Below are 18,977 nucleotides of genomic sequence, written 5' to 3' on the forward strand. Positions count from 1 at the left end.
GGAGTCCCCCTTAAGGTTGTTGAAGGCTGCTATCACATCCACCATCACTCTTCTTTTCTGAAGACTAAATAAGCCTAGTTCCCTCAGCCTCTCCTCATAAGTCATGTGCCCCAACCCCCTTATCATTTTCATTGCCCTCTGCTGGACTCTCTCCAATTTGTTCACATCCTTTCTGCAGCAGGAGGCCCAAAACTGGATGCAATACTCCAGATGTGGCCTCACTAGCACCGAATAGAGGGAAATAATCACTTCCGCGATCTGCTGGCAATGCTCACTAATGCAGCCCAATATTAGCCTTCCTGGCAACAAGGGCACACTGTTGACTCATATCCAGCTTCTCGTTCACTGTAATCCCAGGTCCTTTTCTGTAGGACTGTCACTTAGTCAGTCGGTCCCAGCTTGTAGCAGTGCATGGGATTCTTCCATCCTAAGTGCAGGACTCTGCACTTGTCCTTGTTGAACCTCAACAGATTTCTTTTGGCCCAATCTTCTAATTTGTCTAGATCCCTCTGTATCCTATCCCTACCCTCCAGCGTATCTACCACTCCTCCCAGTTTAGTGTCATCTGCAAACTTGCTGAGGGTGCAATCCATCTCATCATCCAGATCATGAGTGAAATTATTTACAATGTCACCTGAAAGTGAGAACAGGCATTCGCATGACACTTTTGAAGCTGGCATTGCAAGGTATTTACGTACAAAATATGCTAAATATTCGTATACCCCTTCATGCTTCGTCCACCATTCCAGAGAACATGCTTCCATGCTGATGATGCTCTTTAAAAAAAAAATGCGTTAATTAAATTTGTGACTGAACTCCTTGGGAGAGAACTGTATGTCTCCTGCTCTATTTAACCTGCATTCTGCCGTATATTTTATAGTATAGCAGTCTCAGATGATGACCGAGTACATCAGGGCCGGCTCCATGGTTTTTGCTGTCTCAAGCAGTGAAAAAAAAAAAAAAAAGCTGCAACTGCGATTGGCGGCACCTCCACCATGCCACTTTTTTCTTCTGCAGCAATTCGGCGGCAGGTCCTTCCCTCCGAGAGGGACCGAGGGACCTGCCGCCGAAGAGCCTGACTTGCCACCCCTTCCCCTTGGCAGCCCCAAGCACCTGCTTGCTGAGCTGGTGCCTGAAGCTGGCCCTGCAGTACATGTTATTTATTTTAAGAACACTTTCACTGCAGATTTGACAAAAAGCAGATGAGGTATCAATGTGAGATTTCCAAAGATAGCTACAGCACTTGACCCAAGGTTTGAGAATCTGAAGTGCCTTCCAAAGTCTGAGAGGGTCAAGGTGTGGAGCATGCTTTCAGAACTTAGTAATTAAGCTTAAAAGTGATCATGCAGGTCCCCACTTTTTGGACGCTAAAGTTCAAAGTGGGGAAAAAACCTTGACAAGCTGACATTGTAATCAAGATGCGGGCAGCATTATCTCCTGCAAATGTAAACAAACTTGTTTGTCTGACCGATTGGCTGAACAAGTAGAAGGAGTGAGGGGACTCCAGTTTTACATTGTTTTATTTTTTAGTGCAGTTATTATTTTGTACATAATTCCACATTTGTAAGTTCAACTTTCATGGTAAAGAGATTGTACTACAGTACTTGTATTAGGTGAACTGAAATATATTATTTCTTTTGTTTTTTACTGTGCAAATATTTGTAATCAAAAATAACAAATATAAAGTGAGCACTGTACACTTTGTATTCTGTGTGGTAACTGAAATCAATATATTTGAAAATGTAGAAAACATCCAAAAATATTTAAATAAATGGATTCCATTATTCTTTAAAAGTGTGATTAATCACGCGACAGCCCTAATTTTTATCTTAAGTATTTAAGACAACCCCTTGAAAAACCTAAAAGTATCAAAGTCTTTATTTTTGAGTAAAAAAACTAATTAGATTTTACAAACACATGAGGAAAGATCGATGTAAATTTGGACTTCAAAACTTTGGCACAGGGCTTTCAATTTAAGAATGTGAATAAGACAATTTCTAAAGTACTTTCTGTTATTTAAGTGACATTTGTATTTATGAAAGGTGCCAGGCTGACATCCTCTCGGCATAAGTATGACACCAGCAGAAAGAGTTCCAAGGGACATCATCAACCTTAAAAATCATAAATTGTAACACAGGTAAAGAAATGTGTTTACAAACACCATGTCAAATCCAAAGCCCAATTAAATCAATGAAAGACTTTTCATTGATTTCCATGGACTCTGGATAAGATTCTCAGTTCTTAGCATCTCCAAGTCTGCCAAGCCACATGCCAATTGTTATGGTGGTTTTCAAGACATGGGTATGAATTCAATAAGAACTGACCTGCCATCAATTAATTTCTCAGATCACTAAATAGCCAAAATGGCAGTTAATTCCAGTCTACCATCATGGGTTCAATTTGAGCCGGATTGAGTAATGGAGTCTCAGCTCTAAGAGTATGTCTACACTGGCAGAGTTACGTCACCACTCAGAGAGCGCAGAAGGGAAACTGCTGTTGTGTGTTCACACTGTCAGCTGCCTGCGAAATAGCATGTTCACACTTGCGTCACTTGCATTGGTATTGGGAGCAGTGCACTCTGGGCAGCTATCCCACAGAGCATCTCTTCCTCTTCTGCCATTAAGAGTTGTGGGAAGGTGGAGGAGGTCCCAATGCCCTGTGATGCAGTGCTTCGCATCCCAGCAATCCCTGTGCTTCTGTCTGCATTTGGCGCCATCTTTCAATGGTTTGTGTACAGTGTACTCTGCCTCTTCGATCTACAGGAATGGATCCCGCATTGCTGACCAATATGCTGCTCGCTCTTACTAACATATCACAAGTGGCAGTGGAGGTGCTCCTTAAACTACAAAGGCAAGAGGAGTGCAACACTGATCTCACCACATATAGTAGCTATGACAAGAGATTGCTTGTGGCATTCACAAACATGCTGACCACAGTGGAATGCTGCTTTTGGGCTCAGGTAACAAGCACTGACTAGTGGGATCACATTATCATGCACACCTAGGATGACAAGCAGCGGCTGCAGAACTTTCGGATGAGGAAAGCCACGTTCATGGGACTGTGTGATGAGCTTGCCCCAGCCCTGCAGCGCAAGAACACAAGAATGAGAGTTGCTGTGTTGTTTGAGAAGTGCATGGCGACTGCATTGTGGAAGCTGGCTACTCCAGACTGCTACCAATCGGTCGCTAACCAGTTCGGAGTGGGTAAGTCGACCATTGGATTCGTGTTGACAGAAGTGTGCAGAGCCATTAATCACATCCTGCTCCGAAAGACCATGATTCTGGGCAACATGTGTGACATTGTGGATGGCTGTGCACAAATGGGTTTCCCTAACTGTGGGCAGCCAGGAGGGGAAAGGGGGAGGATAGATGGCACACATATTCCAATTCTGGCACCAGTTCACCTAGCCACTGAGTACATTAATCGGAAAGGGTATTTCTCTATGGTTCTTCAAGCGCTTGTGGATCAACGTGGACATTTCATGGCCATTAATGGAGGTGGGTCCCGAAAGATGCATGACACATGCATCTTTCAGAACACTGGCCTGTTCAAGGAGCTACAAGCAGGGACTTTCTTCCCGGGCCAGAAGATCACTGTAGGGGAAGTCAAAATGCCCATTCTGATCCTGGGAGACCCTGCCTACCCTTTAATGCCGTAGCTTAAGAAGCCATACACGAGGAACCTCAACAGCAGCAAGGAGTGGTTCAACAACAGGCTGAGCAAGTGCAGAATGGCTGTTGAGTGTGCTTTTGACCATTTAAAGACCCACTGATGCTGCCTATATGGAAGGTTGGACCTGGCCGATGAAAATATTCCTATGCTTATAGCCACGTGCTGTATGCATCATAATATTTGTGAAGGGAAGGGTGAAAGCTTCACTCAGGGGCTGGACCACTGAGGCTCAGCGCCTGGAGGCTGAATTTGACCAGGGCTATTAGAAGGATGCAGCACTGGACCACAGGGATCTGGGATGCCTTCAGGCAGCAATCTGAAGCGGAAAGCCACTAATATTTGTTACTATGCTCGGGAGTGCAGTGCTTGTAATGCTAGGAGGTGACTGTGATTGCACAGTGAAGCTTTAAGAAAATTGCCTGTTGCTTTGCAGGGCTCTGTTTGCTTTCAGTTAATGGAATAAACGTTGCTTTCAAACCAAAGCAATTATTTTATTAAAAAACAACTGGAGGAGAGAGACAAACAAAAATTACACATCGGCACAGGGTGGGAGGGCAGTGTCCCCAGGAGGAGGTTGGATCCCGGGACAGTTAAAGATTTGTGTATGTTCAAGTATCATATGCAACCTTGTCCTTTCAAGTACAGTGCAGCAGGTACTGTACTTCAGCAGGGCTAAACTGCAGAAGGTTGAGTGTTGAGTGCAATAGGTACTGGGAGTCCACAGGGCTGGACTGTGATGAGGCAAGAGTGGAATGCGGCGGGTACAGACTGGAGCCAGGAGATTGATAAGAGTGTGTTGGCCGTGTCTGGCGGGCACATGGGAGAATTTTGCAACAGTGGCTGCAGGAGGGCGGGCGCAGAGCTGCTCAGTTTGAAGAGCTAGTATCGCCTGGATCATGTCTGCTTGGCGCTCCATAACATTTAAGAGCCACTCTGTGGCTTCATTCTGGCGTGCCACGTTCTCCTTTCAGTCCCTCTTCTCACTGTCCCGCCGCTCCTTCAATTCTTGTTTTTCAGCCACAGAGTGCATCATGGTATCACACAGAAAGTCCTCTTTAGTTCTTCATGGCTGCTTTCTAATTCTGCGCAGCTGTTCAGCTGGCAATAACTAAGAGGGAGGCTGGGCTCCCAAGGTCGTATTTGTGAAGCCAAAATGCAACAATTTACAGAAGCAGTACTGTCTGCAACACACAGACCACTGATTCAGTGATTTAAAACGCAGCCACTATTCACATACATGTCACTAACTGGCTGACCCCAGGCAAGTACATGTGAGCCACAAGATCCTCAAAATGGTGAGTAACCACAAGGGCAGGGGAAATCAGTGTTCTGGGACCATACTGTACACTAGACAGGTGGCTCTTGGGGAGAACCAGCACTGTATTGGTGGGGGGGAAGCTTATAATCATTACTGTCCCCACATTTTCCACAGGCTTTGTTCATTATGGAAGATATCTCACTGCTGAAGGTGAACAGGGAATCAAGGGAGGGTCTTCTCCAAGACTATGGTTTCTGTCTTGGGTCTTATGTGGCTCGCCTGTGTGCAGCAATGGTCTCCCCACACCCACCCCCAATGATGGCACCGTGGCATGGGAAAGTTACCCTTAATGGAGAAAGAAACAAAAAGTAGCTCTGCCAAAGAACTTGCAGCAGCGGATTGCCTAGTATCTCCATGAGAGTGTCATGGAGATTTCTGAGGCAGATTCCCGTGAAGTATGGGAGTCAGTCAACACCCTGTTCTGCCACTCAGACTAGGTATGTGGTGGTATGTGGTGGTATGTGCATCATACAGACACAAACCCGCTTTCTGCAACCCTCCTGCCCCCAACAACTCGCTTCAGCAATTCCCAAAATCAAAACCACTTATCTGGGGCCTCCTTTCCTGTTTGTACTTTGCGAAGCTCCAACAACTGAGACTGTCTGGCCTCCTCCGGGGTAGAGAAGAGCTCCTGGCTGTAAGCATCTCTGACCTCCGAGTAGTCCTCTGCCTCTGGATCCCCCTCCCTGTTCACATCCTCATCCAAGAATTCCTCCTCCTGGCTCCGTCCACTCTTGACTAGCACACGAGCCACCAAAGTATCCACAGTGGCCTTTGCAGTGGACGTGTGGTCACCACTGAGTACTGTGTCCAGCTCTTTGTAGAACCGGCAGATCGTGGGTGCAGCCCCAGAGCAGCGGTCTGCCTCCCACGCCTTGCGGTAAACATTCTGCAGATCCTTCACTTTGACCCTGCAATGCAGTGTGTCCTGATCATGGCCGCTTTCTGTCATGCATCATGAAATCTGTCCTTAGGTATCATAATTCCTATGGCTGGAGCGCAGGTGGGACTGGACAGCCTTCTCTCCACAAATGCTGATGAGGTCCAGCAGCCTGACATTGCTCCAACTGGGGGAACACCTGGTGCATGGAGCAGGAATGGTCATCTGGAAAAATGCGCTGAGACCACTGCACGTGTCACCGAGCAAACAGGAAGGAGACTTTCAAAATTCTCAAAGCATTTAAGGGGTGGGACTCACAGTTGGGTCACCTGAAGGCAGGACAGTAGAGTTCAAACCGATGACCAGAGAGGAGAGAACAGGCATTGTGAGACACCTCCCAGAGGCCAATTGCAGCACTGTAATCAACAAGGGATCTACACTGGTACTGGGGCACTGTAGCCCCGGCACAGAAAGCTGTACGCCTCTCATCAGGGTGGGTTTTATTTATTTATTTATTCTTTTAACAGTGCTGCAACTGCACAGTTTATATGCACTAAGTGGCTTGGCAGTGTGCACACCTTGGGAGTTACAGAGGAGAAAGCTGCTTTACTGCACAGAAACTTGCCAGAGTAGACAAGGCCTAAGTCTCCCAATCCAGACAGACCCCTTTCCAACCAAATCAGCTCTTCCATTACTGATCTGTAGCGCTTTCACATGGAGGGATTTTTTTGTTGTTTTCGGTTCATTTTGGCTCTCATCTAATATTCCAATACCAGACTTCACTGCTGCAAAGATGACCATTTAATTTCTCTTCCTTCACTGCTGCTGTTCCAAGTTTCATAGAAACCCAGCACAAATTGTGCAAGTCATAGGAGTTCAGCCCTTTTAACCAGGCAGCCACATGAACAATTTTACCTTGATTTTTTTTAATAAAGAATAGATGTATATGTATGTGTGTGTATCTATATCTATCTATACATAAACAAAATACTATCTGCAAATTCAAAATCTGCACTCATTCCTATGGTACATCTTTTCAAAGAGAAAAATCAGAAAAGACCAACATATTCAGCAACTCTAAAGTTGGATGGTAGCTGGATGTTTCTGGTAAAATAATCAGCAGCATGTTTAACAACGTTTGTATTTAAGGTGAAATCCATGTTTAATAGCTCTCTATTTTCATACCAAAGGTCCTCGGTCCGTGACTGAGACTACCAAGTCTACACAATCAACCTAAATTCAGGGTCAAACTGAGTGTCAGAAGAAAGGAACCCAGGTTCTGTCAGTCAAATCTGTGCAACCCCATTTCCTTCAATGAATTTACACAAGTGTGTTGATGGAACCTTTAAAAGCTTTGAAGTAACCTTGAAAGAAGGCCAAATTCTATACTATTTATACATCCTACCTCCAATGGATTTGCATAGGGTAAGTCAACAAAGAACTTGGCAATAAAGTTTCTCTTAAACAAACCGTACCAAAATCAAAAAGTTTAATAAACTGAACAAAAAATTGACTCCTCATCTCACAGATCTACGTAGAAAGTTTGTCAATCTATTCTGTGAATAAATCCCTTGAATAAATGTTGTCACCTTTACTTAACAAAAAGAAATGTGCAAGATGAAGAACTGGTAACATTACATTTCCAGTAAAAAAACGACTCTGGAGACTAACTCTCTTGATTATTTGAATTGAATTAAAAAATCAGAAATCAGCTTATTTATAAAAATAAAGGATTCTACATTCAAAGAACTAGTAGCTCTGAATGGCTAAAAGAACAAACATATTTTATACTTCAGCCCCCCCCAGACTGCAGCAGATCAACAGCAGTATATAAAAGGTAGGTAGGACGGACTTAAAAGCTGAGTAACTAGTTGGATGGCATATTAGCAGGAGATGTTATAGATCCATGTCTCACTTATTTGTAAGTGTTTTTTAACTCCAAGCCAAACTACATGGACTCCCTCTGTTCCTAGCTGGCAGAGAAGTGTCCTAATCTGATTTACTATGCCACTTGGAGAGATGAAAGACTTTCAGAAAATACATTAAGAGGCACATATGAATTCACTAAAAAAAAAAAAAAAAAGGTTAATTGAAGGAAAAATAAAGAACACCACAGTACCCAAAATCATAGCACAGGACCATCTCAACAGAGAAGAGTCCTATTACCAATTTGTTACCAAGCTCAGTGATGATGACAACATATTAAGGAGAAACAAACATTCTTGGTGTTCCTGGAAAAAGGACAGAGGAGAGTTAGAGCAGTCTAAATGTCACTAACAAATCCTGCTGAACAGAGAAAATGGGAGAGAGATTTTAAAGATTCTGAGCTTCTAAAGGAAAGCTTAAGTGAATTCTCTATTTGCATGGATAAATACTCGTCATCACATATGAAATGTTACCTTTTACATTTAGACTTGAAATTAACACAATACACAACATCTGAAGCTCTTCATGAAGCATATGCAGGCATATCAAGTTTGGGTACTAACAGAAATCCTGCAGGACCACAGACAAAGGCCAGAGACAGTCCAGTGTCCAAACAAACCGGAAGTGGGACCTCAAGAGATATGAGCAATAAAGCTATATTGATAAGTGGTGGCAGGCTCAGGAACAGAGAAGCAAGGGGAGTAATAAGACCAGAAACTATCATATGCAATGATTCTTGCACTAGCACTACCCTTAATTTTACACAAGATAGGGAAGTGCAAGAAAGAATTACATCTGTACAATTCCATAGGAATAGAACAATAAGTTACCCACTGAGGAGGGTAAGCAAGAGAGTAGCTATTCAAAGATTAAGATCCATTCAAAACTATTCACCATTACAGAGCCAGGAGAGTGCTATATCTGAAGGCCATAGTCACAAAGGTCATTACAACAGACCTATGGAAGGACCAGGGGAAAAACAAGGCATGGGCTCATATCTCAGCTTTCTTCAGAGAAAAGATGAACGAACAGCAACCAGGCTCCAAAATTTTCAAATTAGTCATCTTAAAGAACAACGGTGGAAGACAAGAAATCAAATGGACTCCACACTATTGTTCACAGAATATCAGGGTTGGAAGGGACCTCAGGAAGTCATCTAGTCCAACCCCCTGCTCAAAGCAGGACCAATCCCCAGATGGATTTTTGCCCCAAATCCCTAAATGCCCCCCTCAAGGACTGAACTCACAACCCTGGGTTTAGCAGGCCAATGCTCAAACCACTGAGCTATGAACAAGCTTAAACTGAGAAGAAATAATAGACTGGGACAGTATTTCTAGCACAACTAGTTTTAAACTAATAGTGACAGATAATATCAGTCCTTCTGAAAGTTATGGAGGCACTTCAGTTAACTATTTCATGTTCAGATACACATTTATTTCAAAACCATTTGGTAACACTTCTCGGGCTTTCAGAGACTGGGTTATTCTAAGGGTATGTCTACACTGCCCACATTACAGTGCAGCCGCGGGGGCAGTGTAGACACGCTTTATTTCTGGGGGAGAGCTCTCCTGGCAATAAAAAAAAAACACCCACCCCAAATAAGCAGTGCTAGCTTTATTGCCGGGAGCATGGCTCCCAGCAATAAACGCTGTCTATATTGGCACTTTTCAGTGCGAAAACTTTTGTCCCTCGGGGGGGCGTTTTTTCACAGCCCTAAATGACTAAAGTTTTAGTGCTGAAAGTGGCAGTGTAGACACAGCCTAAGTCAGTTCTTCAGCAGATCACTGAGAAGCAAGATTTTCAAGAGACACACAATTCTATTTGGAAATGATCTGGGGTTGCAGCTCACATTTATGAGATGTCAATTCAGATGTAAATAACTTGCACACAGGTAATGTTAGCAGTGAACTAACTGACCCTTCAATTAGAAATACATAGGATGAAAATTTCAGCAATGAAACAAATGAAGAAAGAACCCAGCCTTTCATCTACAGTAATAGAAATCAAGAGAGTAAATGTAACAATCAGTATCTCAAAATAGCACCCTGGAATCCCCGTATTCACCACTGTGATATGATTATAGTATGCTTTGTACAATGCACGGCTTTGTGAGGTATCATTTAAAAAGTCTTGATCTACTGAACATTAATATCCTGTTGAATTGCATGTTCTATCATTGTATGTGAAGTTATGCAGTATTGCTATATGCTTCTTACTGAAGTATGTGATGAGCTGAAAACGCTCACAGCTAGTCTTTCAGTGGCAACAAAAGAGCAATTAACACTGACAAGACAGATTTGCATGAGGCCAGCCTGATGTGTTGATGGCCCATCAAGAATCCACTCTCTCAGACACTCTTCAGAGAGGGTATGTACACAACAGGTGCTACTGAACCCCCACATCACAGTAAGTATCTTTCTAGCAGATGGGTGGGCAAACTTTCTGAGGGCCACATCTGGGTATAGAAATTGTATGGCAAGCCATGAAGGCTTACAAAATTGGGAGTTGGGGTGCGGAAGGGGGTTGAGAGCTCTGGTGTGGAGCCAGAAATGAGGAGTTCAAAGTGTGGGAGGAGGGCTCCAGCTGGTGGTGCAGGCTCTGGGGTGGGGTTGAGGATGAGGTGTTTGGGGTGTAGGAGGGTGCTCCGGGCTGGGATTGAGGGGTTTGGAGGGGGATCAGGGCTAGAGCAGGGGCACGGGGGGGTTGAGGGCTCCAGTTGGCGGTGCAGGCTCTGGGGTGGAGCTGAGGATGAGGTGTTTGGGGTGCAGGAGGGTGCTCTGGGCTGAGACCGAGACGTTCAGAGGGTGGGAGGGGGATCAGAGCTGGGGCAGAGGGTTGGGGTGCTGGCTCCAGGTGGCACTTTCTGGAAGCAGCAGCATGTCCTCCCTCTGGCTCCTACATGGAGGCATAGCCTGGTAGCTCTGTGTGCTGCCCTGTCCGCAGGCACCGTCCCTGGAGCTCCCATGGGCCACGGTTCCCAGCCAATGGGAGTTGTGGGGGGTGGGGTTTGGGGTGGAGGCTGCGTGCAGAGCTCCCTGACCCTGGCTGCCCCTATGCTTAGGAGCCAGAGGGGAAACATGCTGCTACTTCCAGGAGCCACGCAGAAAGCCCCCAACCCCCCGCTGGAGCACAGCAAACCCACGACCCTGCTCCCTGGCGGGAACTCAAGGGACAAATTAGAAGGTCTGATGGGCCGGACGTGGCTTGTGGGCTGTAGTTTGCCCACCCCTGTTCTAGCACCTGGCAAGAAAGTATAAATGAGGGTCAATGACATCACCATTTGGCCTTCCTCCTCCCCCATCTCAACACCTGGAAGAGCATTTAGAGGACAAAGACTTTGAACTGAGGAGATTGGTCCCAGGCTGAAAAGCAAATTCAGGCTGTGTATTAAGAACTGTAAACTGCCTGGAACACCCAATGGGCTGAGAAAAGCTGTTTAATTCAAATCTTGCTTAGTCTGTTACAGTTAGAATTTAGATTGTGATTCTATTTTTATTTCTTATTAACCAACCTTTGTGCCTAACACTTATAATCACTTACAATCTATCTTTCTGTAGTTAATAAACTTATTTTAATGTTTTATCCTTATCAGTGACTTTGTCTAAAGCACTTGGGGGAATCTGCTCGTATTACAAAGGCTGGTGCATGTCCACTATTCTTTGACGAAGAGGCAAATTAATTAAACAGCATGTCTTGAGCAGTGTAAGATGGGACATCACTGGGGTGCAAGGCTGGGGAGATTTACTGGTCTCTCTCTCTGTATAATTCATGAGTGGCTTATAAACCATTCATGCAAATTAGCTGGGTGTGTTCCTGCATGTTGCTGGCTCAGTGATCCCAGCACCTGGAGGGGTTTTGCTGCTTGTCACTAGCATAGCATTTTAAGAGACAGCCCAGGGAGGAGAATTAAGGGGGCACAGCAGTCCCACAGTTCCAAATTGCATCCCAGGGGTATGTCACAGTCAGTTTTAAAGATATACAAATTTTGACTGGAAATGTAATGTTGCCAGTTCTCCATCTTGCATGTTTCTTTATGTTAAGTGAAAGTGACAACATTTATTCAAAGAGTTTAACCACAGAACCGACAATCTTTCTATATGTATCTATGGGAAAACAAAGGTCAAGAATGTGTAGTATTTGCATCAATGCATATGAACCAAGGATCAGACTAAAGCGGTTATCTTGCATGTGAGCATTTCACATTCACTGTATCAATCATTGGCTGATTTAAAACTCCACTTTGACTATTTGCCATCAACCTGAATTTGAATTTCCACACAGTTCCCAACAGATAAATATTAGCTTATTCAGATTCTTTGTATTGGATAGTACTTTTTTTTTAAAAATAGCAACTTAAATTTGGTTTACATTTTAAGAGTGTGAATAATTACGCTGTAATTACATCTTTACAGAACCTACTCATTATCTGATCTTGGTAGGAATCATTTTTAAATGTTTAGTATAACTTTTCCATAAAGGGCATGAGGCAGTAGTTAAAGATAAGCAGGCTGGAAATTTCTGTATAATAGTTTCATGTAGACTCTGATCCTACAATCTGATCCATGTTGGCAGACCCTTATTCCCATAAAGTGTGCAGCTGATGGCATGTGTTTCACATGGTTGCTAGGATGTGTCCAGACAGATCACAGATTGCAGCATGGGGGCCTTGTTACTTCAAATAAATGTTTGCAGGAAGTGAACAAGTTCAGAATGGTCTGTCTTGATATAAAAAAAAGTATCTTTTGCTTGAAATGTTTGCTAAATTATTCTGAAACAATTATCTCAGGTCAAATTTTTGCCCAAAATTTAGGTTTGTAAAAGCAAGCAATTATAGAACCTGAGGCCAAAATAAGTGTTTAAATACAAAATGAAAAGCATAGTTTTATACAAGGACATTCCCTGTAATACTTTCAACCCAGATATTGTGACAGAATATGATAAACTGAAAAAGAAACTGACTAAAAACAAAAGTGAAACTGACCCGTGTATTTTCATACCCCTAGCAACTGAGAAATATGCAAAGATTAAATCATCCACATAAACAGGAAAATACATTAGGTTACCAATTTACTTTGAGGAGGCAATCTAGAGAAAGCCCCGGCTTCTCTGGAAGGAAAGAAACTAAATCAAAGGACACTACTTGCAACCCTTTGGCATCAGCAAACTTTCAATTAATAATTAATCTCTCAAGAAGTGGGAAAAATTTCTGTGGCATGGAAGAGGGATGTGGATAGAAGAAAAATAAAGAACTTCAAGAGTATATGGGTGAGTTAATGGAGGAAAGAGTTGCTGAGGGTTTGTTTCAAATTGTACTTCATTAAGTACATTAGGGAAACTTTAGTGCAGACCAGCAGGGTCTACATAGACCAATTAATGCGCACACTACTCCAAAGAATAGACAAGCCACAGGAAGGCAAAACAGAAAAGGAGACAGTTGTATTTTGAACACTAAAACAAACAAACAAAAAGGCTTTGGACAAGGATCAATAAAATAGACAAGATGTTAAAAAAAAGTTTGTTCTATCCCTTCCTCTCAGTCCTTAGTCTACATCTTGTCTATATATTGTAAGTGCTACAAATCAAAGAAATGTCTTAGGCCATGTCTACATCTAAAATTTTGCAGCGCTGGTTGTTACAGCTGTATTAGTACAGCTGTATAGGGCCAGCGCTGCAGAGTGGCCACACTTACAGCAACCAGCGCTGCAAGTGGTGTTAGATGTGGCCACACTGCAGCGCTGTTGGGCGGCTTCAAGGGGTTTCGGGGAACGCGAGAGCAAACCGGGGAAGGAGACCAGCTTCGCCGCGGTTTGCTCTCGCGTTCCGCGAACCACCCTGCAAACCGGAGGGACTGAGACCTGCTTGCTCGGGGGTTCGGGGAACGCGAGAGCAAACCGGGAAAGGAGACCAGCTTCGCCGCGGTTGCTCTCGCGTTCCGCGAACCACCCTGCAAACCGGAGGGAAGGAGACCTGCTTGCTCGGGGGTTCGGGGAACGCGAGAGCAAACCGGGAAAGGAGACCAGCTTCGCCGCGGTTGCTCTCGCGTTCCGCGAACCACCCTGCAAACCGCAGGGAAGGAGACCTGCTTGTTCGGGGAACGCGAGAGCAAACCGCGGCGAAGCTGGTCTCCTTCCCCGCTTTGCTCTCGCGTTCCCCGAACCGCCGAGCAAGCAGGTCTCCTTCCCTGCGGTTTGCAGGGTGGTTCGCGGAACGCGAGAGCAAACCGCGGCGAAGCTGGTCTCCTTCCCCGGTTTGCTCTCGCGTTCCCGGAACCACCCTGCAAACCGCAGGGAAGGAGACCTGCTTGCTCGGGGTTCGCGGAACGCGAGAGCAAACCGTGGCGAAGCTGGTCTCCTTCCCCGGTTTGCTCTCGCGTTCCCGCAACCACCCTGCAAACCGCAGGGACGGAGACCTTCTTGCTCGGGGTTCGGGGAACGCGAGAGCAAACCGGGGAAGGAGACCAGCTTCGCCGCGGTTTGCTCTCGCGTTCCGCGAACCACCCTTCAAACCGGAGGGAAGGAGACCTGCTTGCTCGGGTTCGGGGAACGCGAGAGCAAACCGGGGAAGGAGACCAGCTTCGCCGCGGTTTGCTCTCGCGTTCCGCGAACCACCCTGCAAACCGGAGGGAAGGAGACCTGCTTGCTCGGGTTCGGGGAACGCGAGAGCAAACCGGGAAAGGAGACCAGCTTCGCCGCGGTTTGCTCTCGCGTTCCGCGAACCACCGTGCAAACCGCAGGGAAGGAGACCTGCTTGTTCGGGGAACGCGAGAGCAAACCGCGGCGAAGCTGGTCTCCTTCCCCGGTTTGCTCTCGCGTTCCCGGAACCACCCTGCAAACCGCAGGGACTGAGACCTGCTTGCTCGGGGTTCGGGGAACGCGAGAGCAAGCCGGGGAAGGAGACCAGCTTGATTACCGGAGGCTTCCTCAGGTATGCTGGGATACCTGCTTATTCCACGGAGGTCAAGAAAAGCGCTGGTAAGTGTCTATACTTGATTACCAGCGCTGGATCACCAGCGCTGGATCCTCTACACCCGAGACAAAACGGGAGTACGGCCAGCGCTGCAAACAGGGAGTTGCAGCGCTGGTGGTGCCCTGCAGATGTGTACACCTCCTAAGTTGCAGCGCTGTAACTCCCTCACCAGCGCTGCAACTTTCTGATGTAGACAAGCCCTTAGATGCCTGTAAAGTGTCTAACATACTTTGGAGTATTATATGAGCAACACGTTTAAAATTTTCATTTTTAACTAGCTACCTTACTAGTAATTTGGGTAATAACATATCTGTATTCCAATCCCCCCCCCCCAAAAAAGTCATAGTTTAACATTTGTTTGCATACAGACGCTCATGTGACACTGACTTCATTCTATGTCAGGGGTTCTCAAACTGGGGATCGGGACCCCCTCAGGGGGGTAACGAAGTTATTACATGGGAGGTCACAAGCTGGCAGCCTCCACCCCAAACCCTGCTTTGCCTCCAGCATTTATAATGATGTTAAAAATATTTAAAAGTGTTTTTCATTGGGGGGGGGGGGTTGCACTCAGAGACTTGGTATGTGAAAGGGGTCACCAGTACAAAAGTTTGAGAACCCCTGTTGGAGGCAGACCTGACAGAGAATTCTGCATGTTAGTTTTAGGCACAGGAAGCAGATAAAGAAACATTTCAAGCCCATGCCCCGGGAAAGGGCTTTCAGTTACCCGCACCCTTCCTCTGGCTGATCTAGTTGGATTGCTGGCTCTGTGGGGCAGTGCCCCCCGCCCTCGGGACAGAGCCCCCATCCCTGGGGCTCCCCCCACCTCTATCTGCACCGGGGCCTATCGGCGCTGCCCTGCCGCACAGGAACCACCGGCCCCTGCACGCGGCGGCGCGAGTCCGACCCTAACGAGTCCGGCCGGCCCGGGGCGCGCGGGTACCTGGCCAGCAGCTCCAGATCCTCCAGCGCCGCCAGCAGCCTGTCCCGCGTGCTGCTCCGCTCCCCGCCCGCCGCCATCGCCGCGCCCGAGCAGCCACCCGCCCCGGCCAGCAGCAGCGAGAGGGCAGCAGGCCCCGCGCCGAACTGCAGAGGCGGGCGACAGCGCCGTCTGGCGGCGGAGGTCTGAACCGCAGCGCCTGCCCCGGGGCTTCCGCACCTCCCGCGGTGTCCCCGCTGTCCGGGCCCCTCGCTCCCCTCCCGGCTCCCAGCCTTGGGGTGGGGGCGCTGGGGCCGCCTGACAGGAGCGCGAGACAGCGAGGATGGGGGCGGGAGACGGCAGAGCAGGCGGGAAGAAGCGTTGAGCTGCCCAGTGTGAGGGGAGGTGGCAGAGCCACGGCCCCTTGGCTTGGGGGCAGGGGCGGCTTTAGGAAGTGGGGGGCCCAATGTGAACATTTTCAGGGGGACCCTGGCAGGGTTGACTTAAAAAAAAAAGTGTGAAAAAGGCCTTTCATTTTTTCCATGTATTATTTACTTTCCATAACTATATAAATAATAAAATTATGTATTATGTACAGTGCATCATATATGCTGTTGATTGCTTATTAATGACTGCCGGTTCATGTGTGGGTCCCCGCCACTCCCGGGGGTGTGCACATGTGTGGGTCCCCGCCACTCCCTGGGGGTGTGCACATGTGGGGTCCCAGCTGCTCCCTGCCCCCTCATTGAAGCAGGTGTGCAGGGTTACAGTGGACATGGGGCTGGTTGGTGGCAGGGCAGGGGCTGACTGAAGGTAGGGTCTGGCTGCAGGCAGGGCAAGGGGTTTGGGCCGGGACAGCGGTGCCGCGGGCTTGCCGTGCTCTGGCAGGAGCTGCAGCTGGGAGAGCGGGGCTGTGGGGCAGCTGCGCTCCCGCCAGCGCTTTGGTCAGGGGAGCAGGCCCACGGAAGACCCCGGAGTAGACCGCAGCAGGGGTAAGTAAAAAAAGTTAAAAAGGCACCTAAGGCGCGGGGCCCGATTCCCAGGAATCGGGCGAATTGGCCTGAAGCCGGCCCTGCTTGTAGGGCTGCTCCCCTGGGCTTTGCCGCTTTCACCCAGCGACTGGAGAGAGAAAAATGATTGTAGATGCGTGCTGTTGGCTTCGTGCCAGCCGCTGGATTTGCAGGACCCAGCCCTTGGGGTCTGCTGAGGAGATGCTCCGCTTCCATCTTTTCAAAAAGTGCCTTTCTAACCCTGGCAGTCGTACAGAAAAGCCTGAGAACATGGCTCAGCTGGCCCATGAAGACTTGTGCCAGGCCTGGGCTACGCCACAGAGTTACGGTGATGGAAGCTGCCTTGCATCAACCTGAGTGGGCAAGTGTCTGTGCCCAAATTTGTCTTCAGCGGTGTAAGCGCCCCGCTATGGCAGTGCAGTAAAAAATCTCCTTGGACAGCATAGAACCATGGTCAATCTATTGAGGTCGCTGCAGAATGAGTATAGACCTCATGAACTGTGTCAACCTAACCGTCATCCAGTAGCTGCAATAGTGTCCGCTCTGCTCACAACTTTAAATTTCACTGCACAGAAGTCACAGAGGTGGCAAGTCACCATCCCCCTACATGTATTTTTTAAATGCCTTTTCCTTATTGCACACCTAGCAGCACTCCCTTGTTATGTGCAGCTGCCCAACCAACCACGCTGATGTCACACATTAATCGCATTCTTACCTGAAGTAGACAGAAGATACTGGATCTCCTAAGCCTATGCAGAGAAGTAGCACAAACACAAATACAGACCATTTACAGACACATGGACAGCTATGAAAAAATTGCACAGGGAATACAGGTGAAGGGGAATTACAGGGATCAACAGCAGTGCCATGTGGAATCATAGTAACTGTGCCAGGAATCCCACAAGACCAGGGAAGCCTACAATTGATCTGGTGCTGAGCTGCAAAGCTATCACTTTGACAACAAGATGCATGCTATAGTTGGTGGCGACTCCTCAGACCACCATGGATACCACAGAGGAGCTAAGATAGAGATCAATGCTGTGAACAACAAAAAGGAAGGAGGGGACACGCAGCAAGGAGCTCCAGCCATTTCCCAAGCCAGGACCTATTGAGACTCCACCACTTTCTAGCCAGTTGCACCATCCAAGCACAGATGGACCTGATGAGGTAAAGGGACCTCAACTAAATGTGTGCACACATTTTTCCTTACAGTGCTCAAATTCAAGAATGGCACCTGGCTCTGTGTCAAGACACTGGTTTAGACTTTTCATTATTTTACTCAAACAAGGAGAAGCAGACCTGACATGTACTTTTCATTTCCCTGTTGGGTTAAGCAGAGGAGGAGGGCATGCAGAAGAGTTTGTTTATGGACATAGGATGCCCCTTTTATCCTCTATAAAACATTTGTGGAGATATGCTGCAATCCTTTCACAGAACGTTCTAGGAATGGCTGCCTTATTTCTTCCTCCGCAGTAGGACAGTTTCTCACGCCACTCTGCAATGAGTTCGGCTGGAACTATTGCAGTAAATAGGTTAGTGGTGTTTGTTCCGAGGCAGCTTCATGACACTAGTAGCAGCTGAGCTCTCTGTGCCTTTATTACCCTCAGGAATGAGATGTCAGCTACAGTCATAACCCCCATAGCATAATAGTGCTAATATTCAGTGCCATGCCCAATACCCATAGAAAATGGACCGAAATTTTATTGTTTCATGCAACTGAAATTCCTTCCCCCCCGCCCAGGCCATACTCACCAGGGCTAGGGCTGGAGATCGGTGCTGTGCTAAAGTATTCCAAAGTTGAAGTGTCAATAAGTATGTCTTGTTACAAGTTTTTAAGGGAATAAGAGAAGGGAGTTTTGAAACGTATCTTTCCCTTTGTGACTGTAAATCAATAATATATGCGTTTTTTAACAGCAGCTGCTGCCGTTGCAGCCTTGAGGGGTGCCCTATCCACACCTGGAGCCTGAGGAGGAGGAGAAAGAAGAGAACTATAGAGGACATGTTCACTGAGATCATGTAAGCCAATGCTGCATCAGACTATGAATAAAGGACCTGGAGGGCCAATATGGCAGATAGCATAGAGAAGAAAAAGGTGAGCAGGAGAAAGGCCCAGGAATCCCAGCAGGAAAACAAGAGGGAGATGCACCAGGACGTAATGGGTCTTCTCAGGCAACAAACCTAAATGTCACAGGCCTCGGTTGACTTTTCTATCCAGAAATCCCAGATTCACCACCTTTTGCAGTTCTTGGAGAACTCCGTGCTACTAGCTCCCTACACTGCTTCCCCATC

General features: G+C 46.9%; 1 protein-coding gene across 1 annotated transcript in view; it reads right to left on the reverse strand.

The window, feature by feature from the left end:
- MED4 (mediator complex subunit 4) overlaps positions 1-15,798 on the reverse strand; it is a 28,328-nt gene extending 12,530 nt beyond the window's left edge. Inside the window, exon 1 of the mRNA XM_050951437.1 lies at positions 15,703-15,798. Within this exon, the coding sequence (XP_050807394.1) occupies positions 15,703-15,779 (77 nt within the window). The 5' untranslated portion in view covers positions 15,780-15,798. The remainder of the gene's footprint in view (positions 1-15,702) is intronic.
- Positions 15,799-18,977: the final 3,179 nt, after the last annotated feature.

The sequence above is a fragment of the Gopherus flavomarginatus genome, chromosome 1 (assembly GCF_025201925.1).
Source record: "Gopherus flavomarginatus isolate rGopFla2 chromosome 1, rGopFla2.mat.asm, whole genome shotgun sequence".
Lineage (NCBI taxonomy): Eukaryota > Metazoa > Chordata > Testudines > Testudinidae > Gopherus > Gopherus flavomarginatus.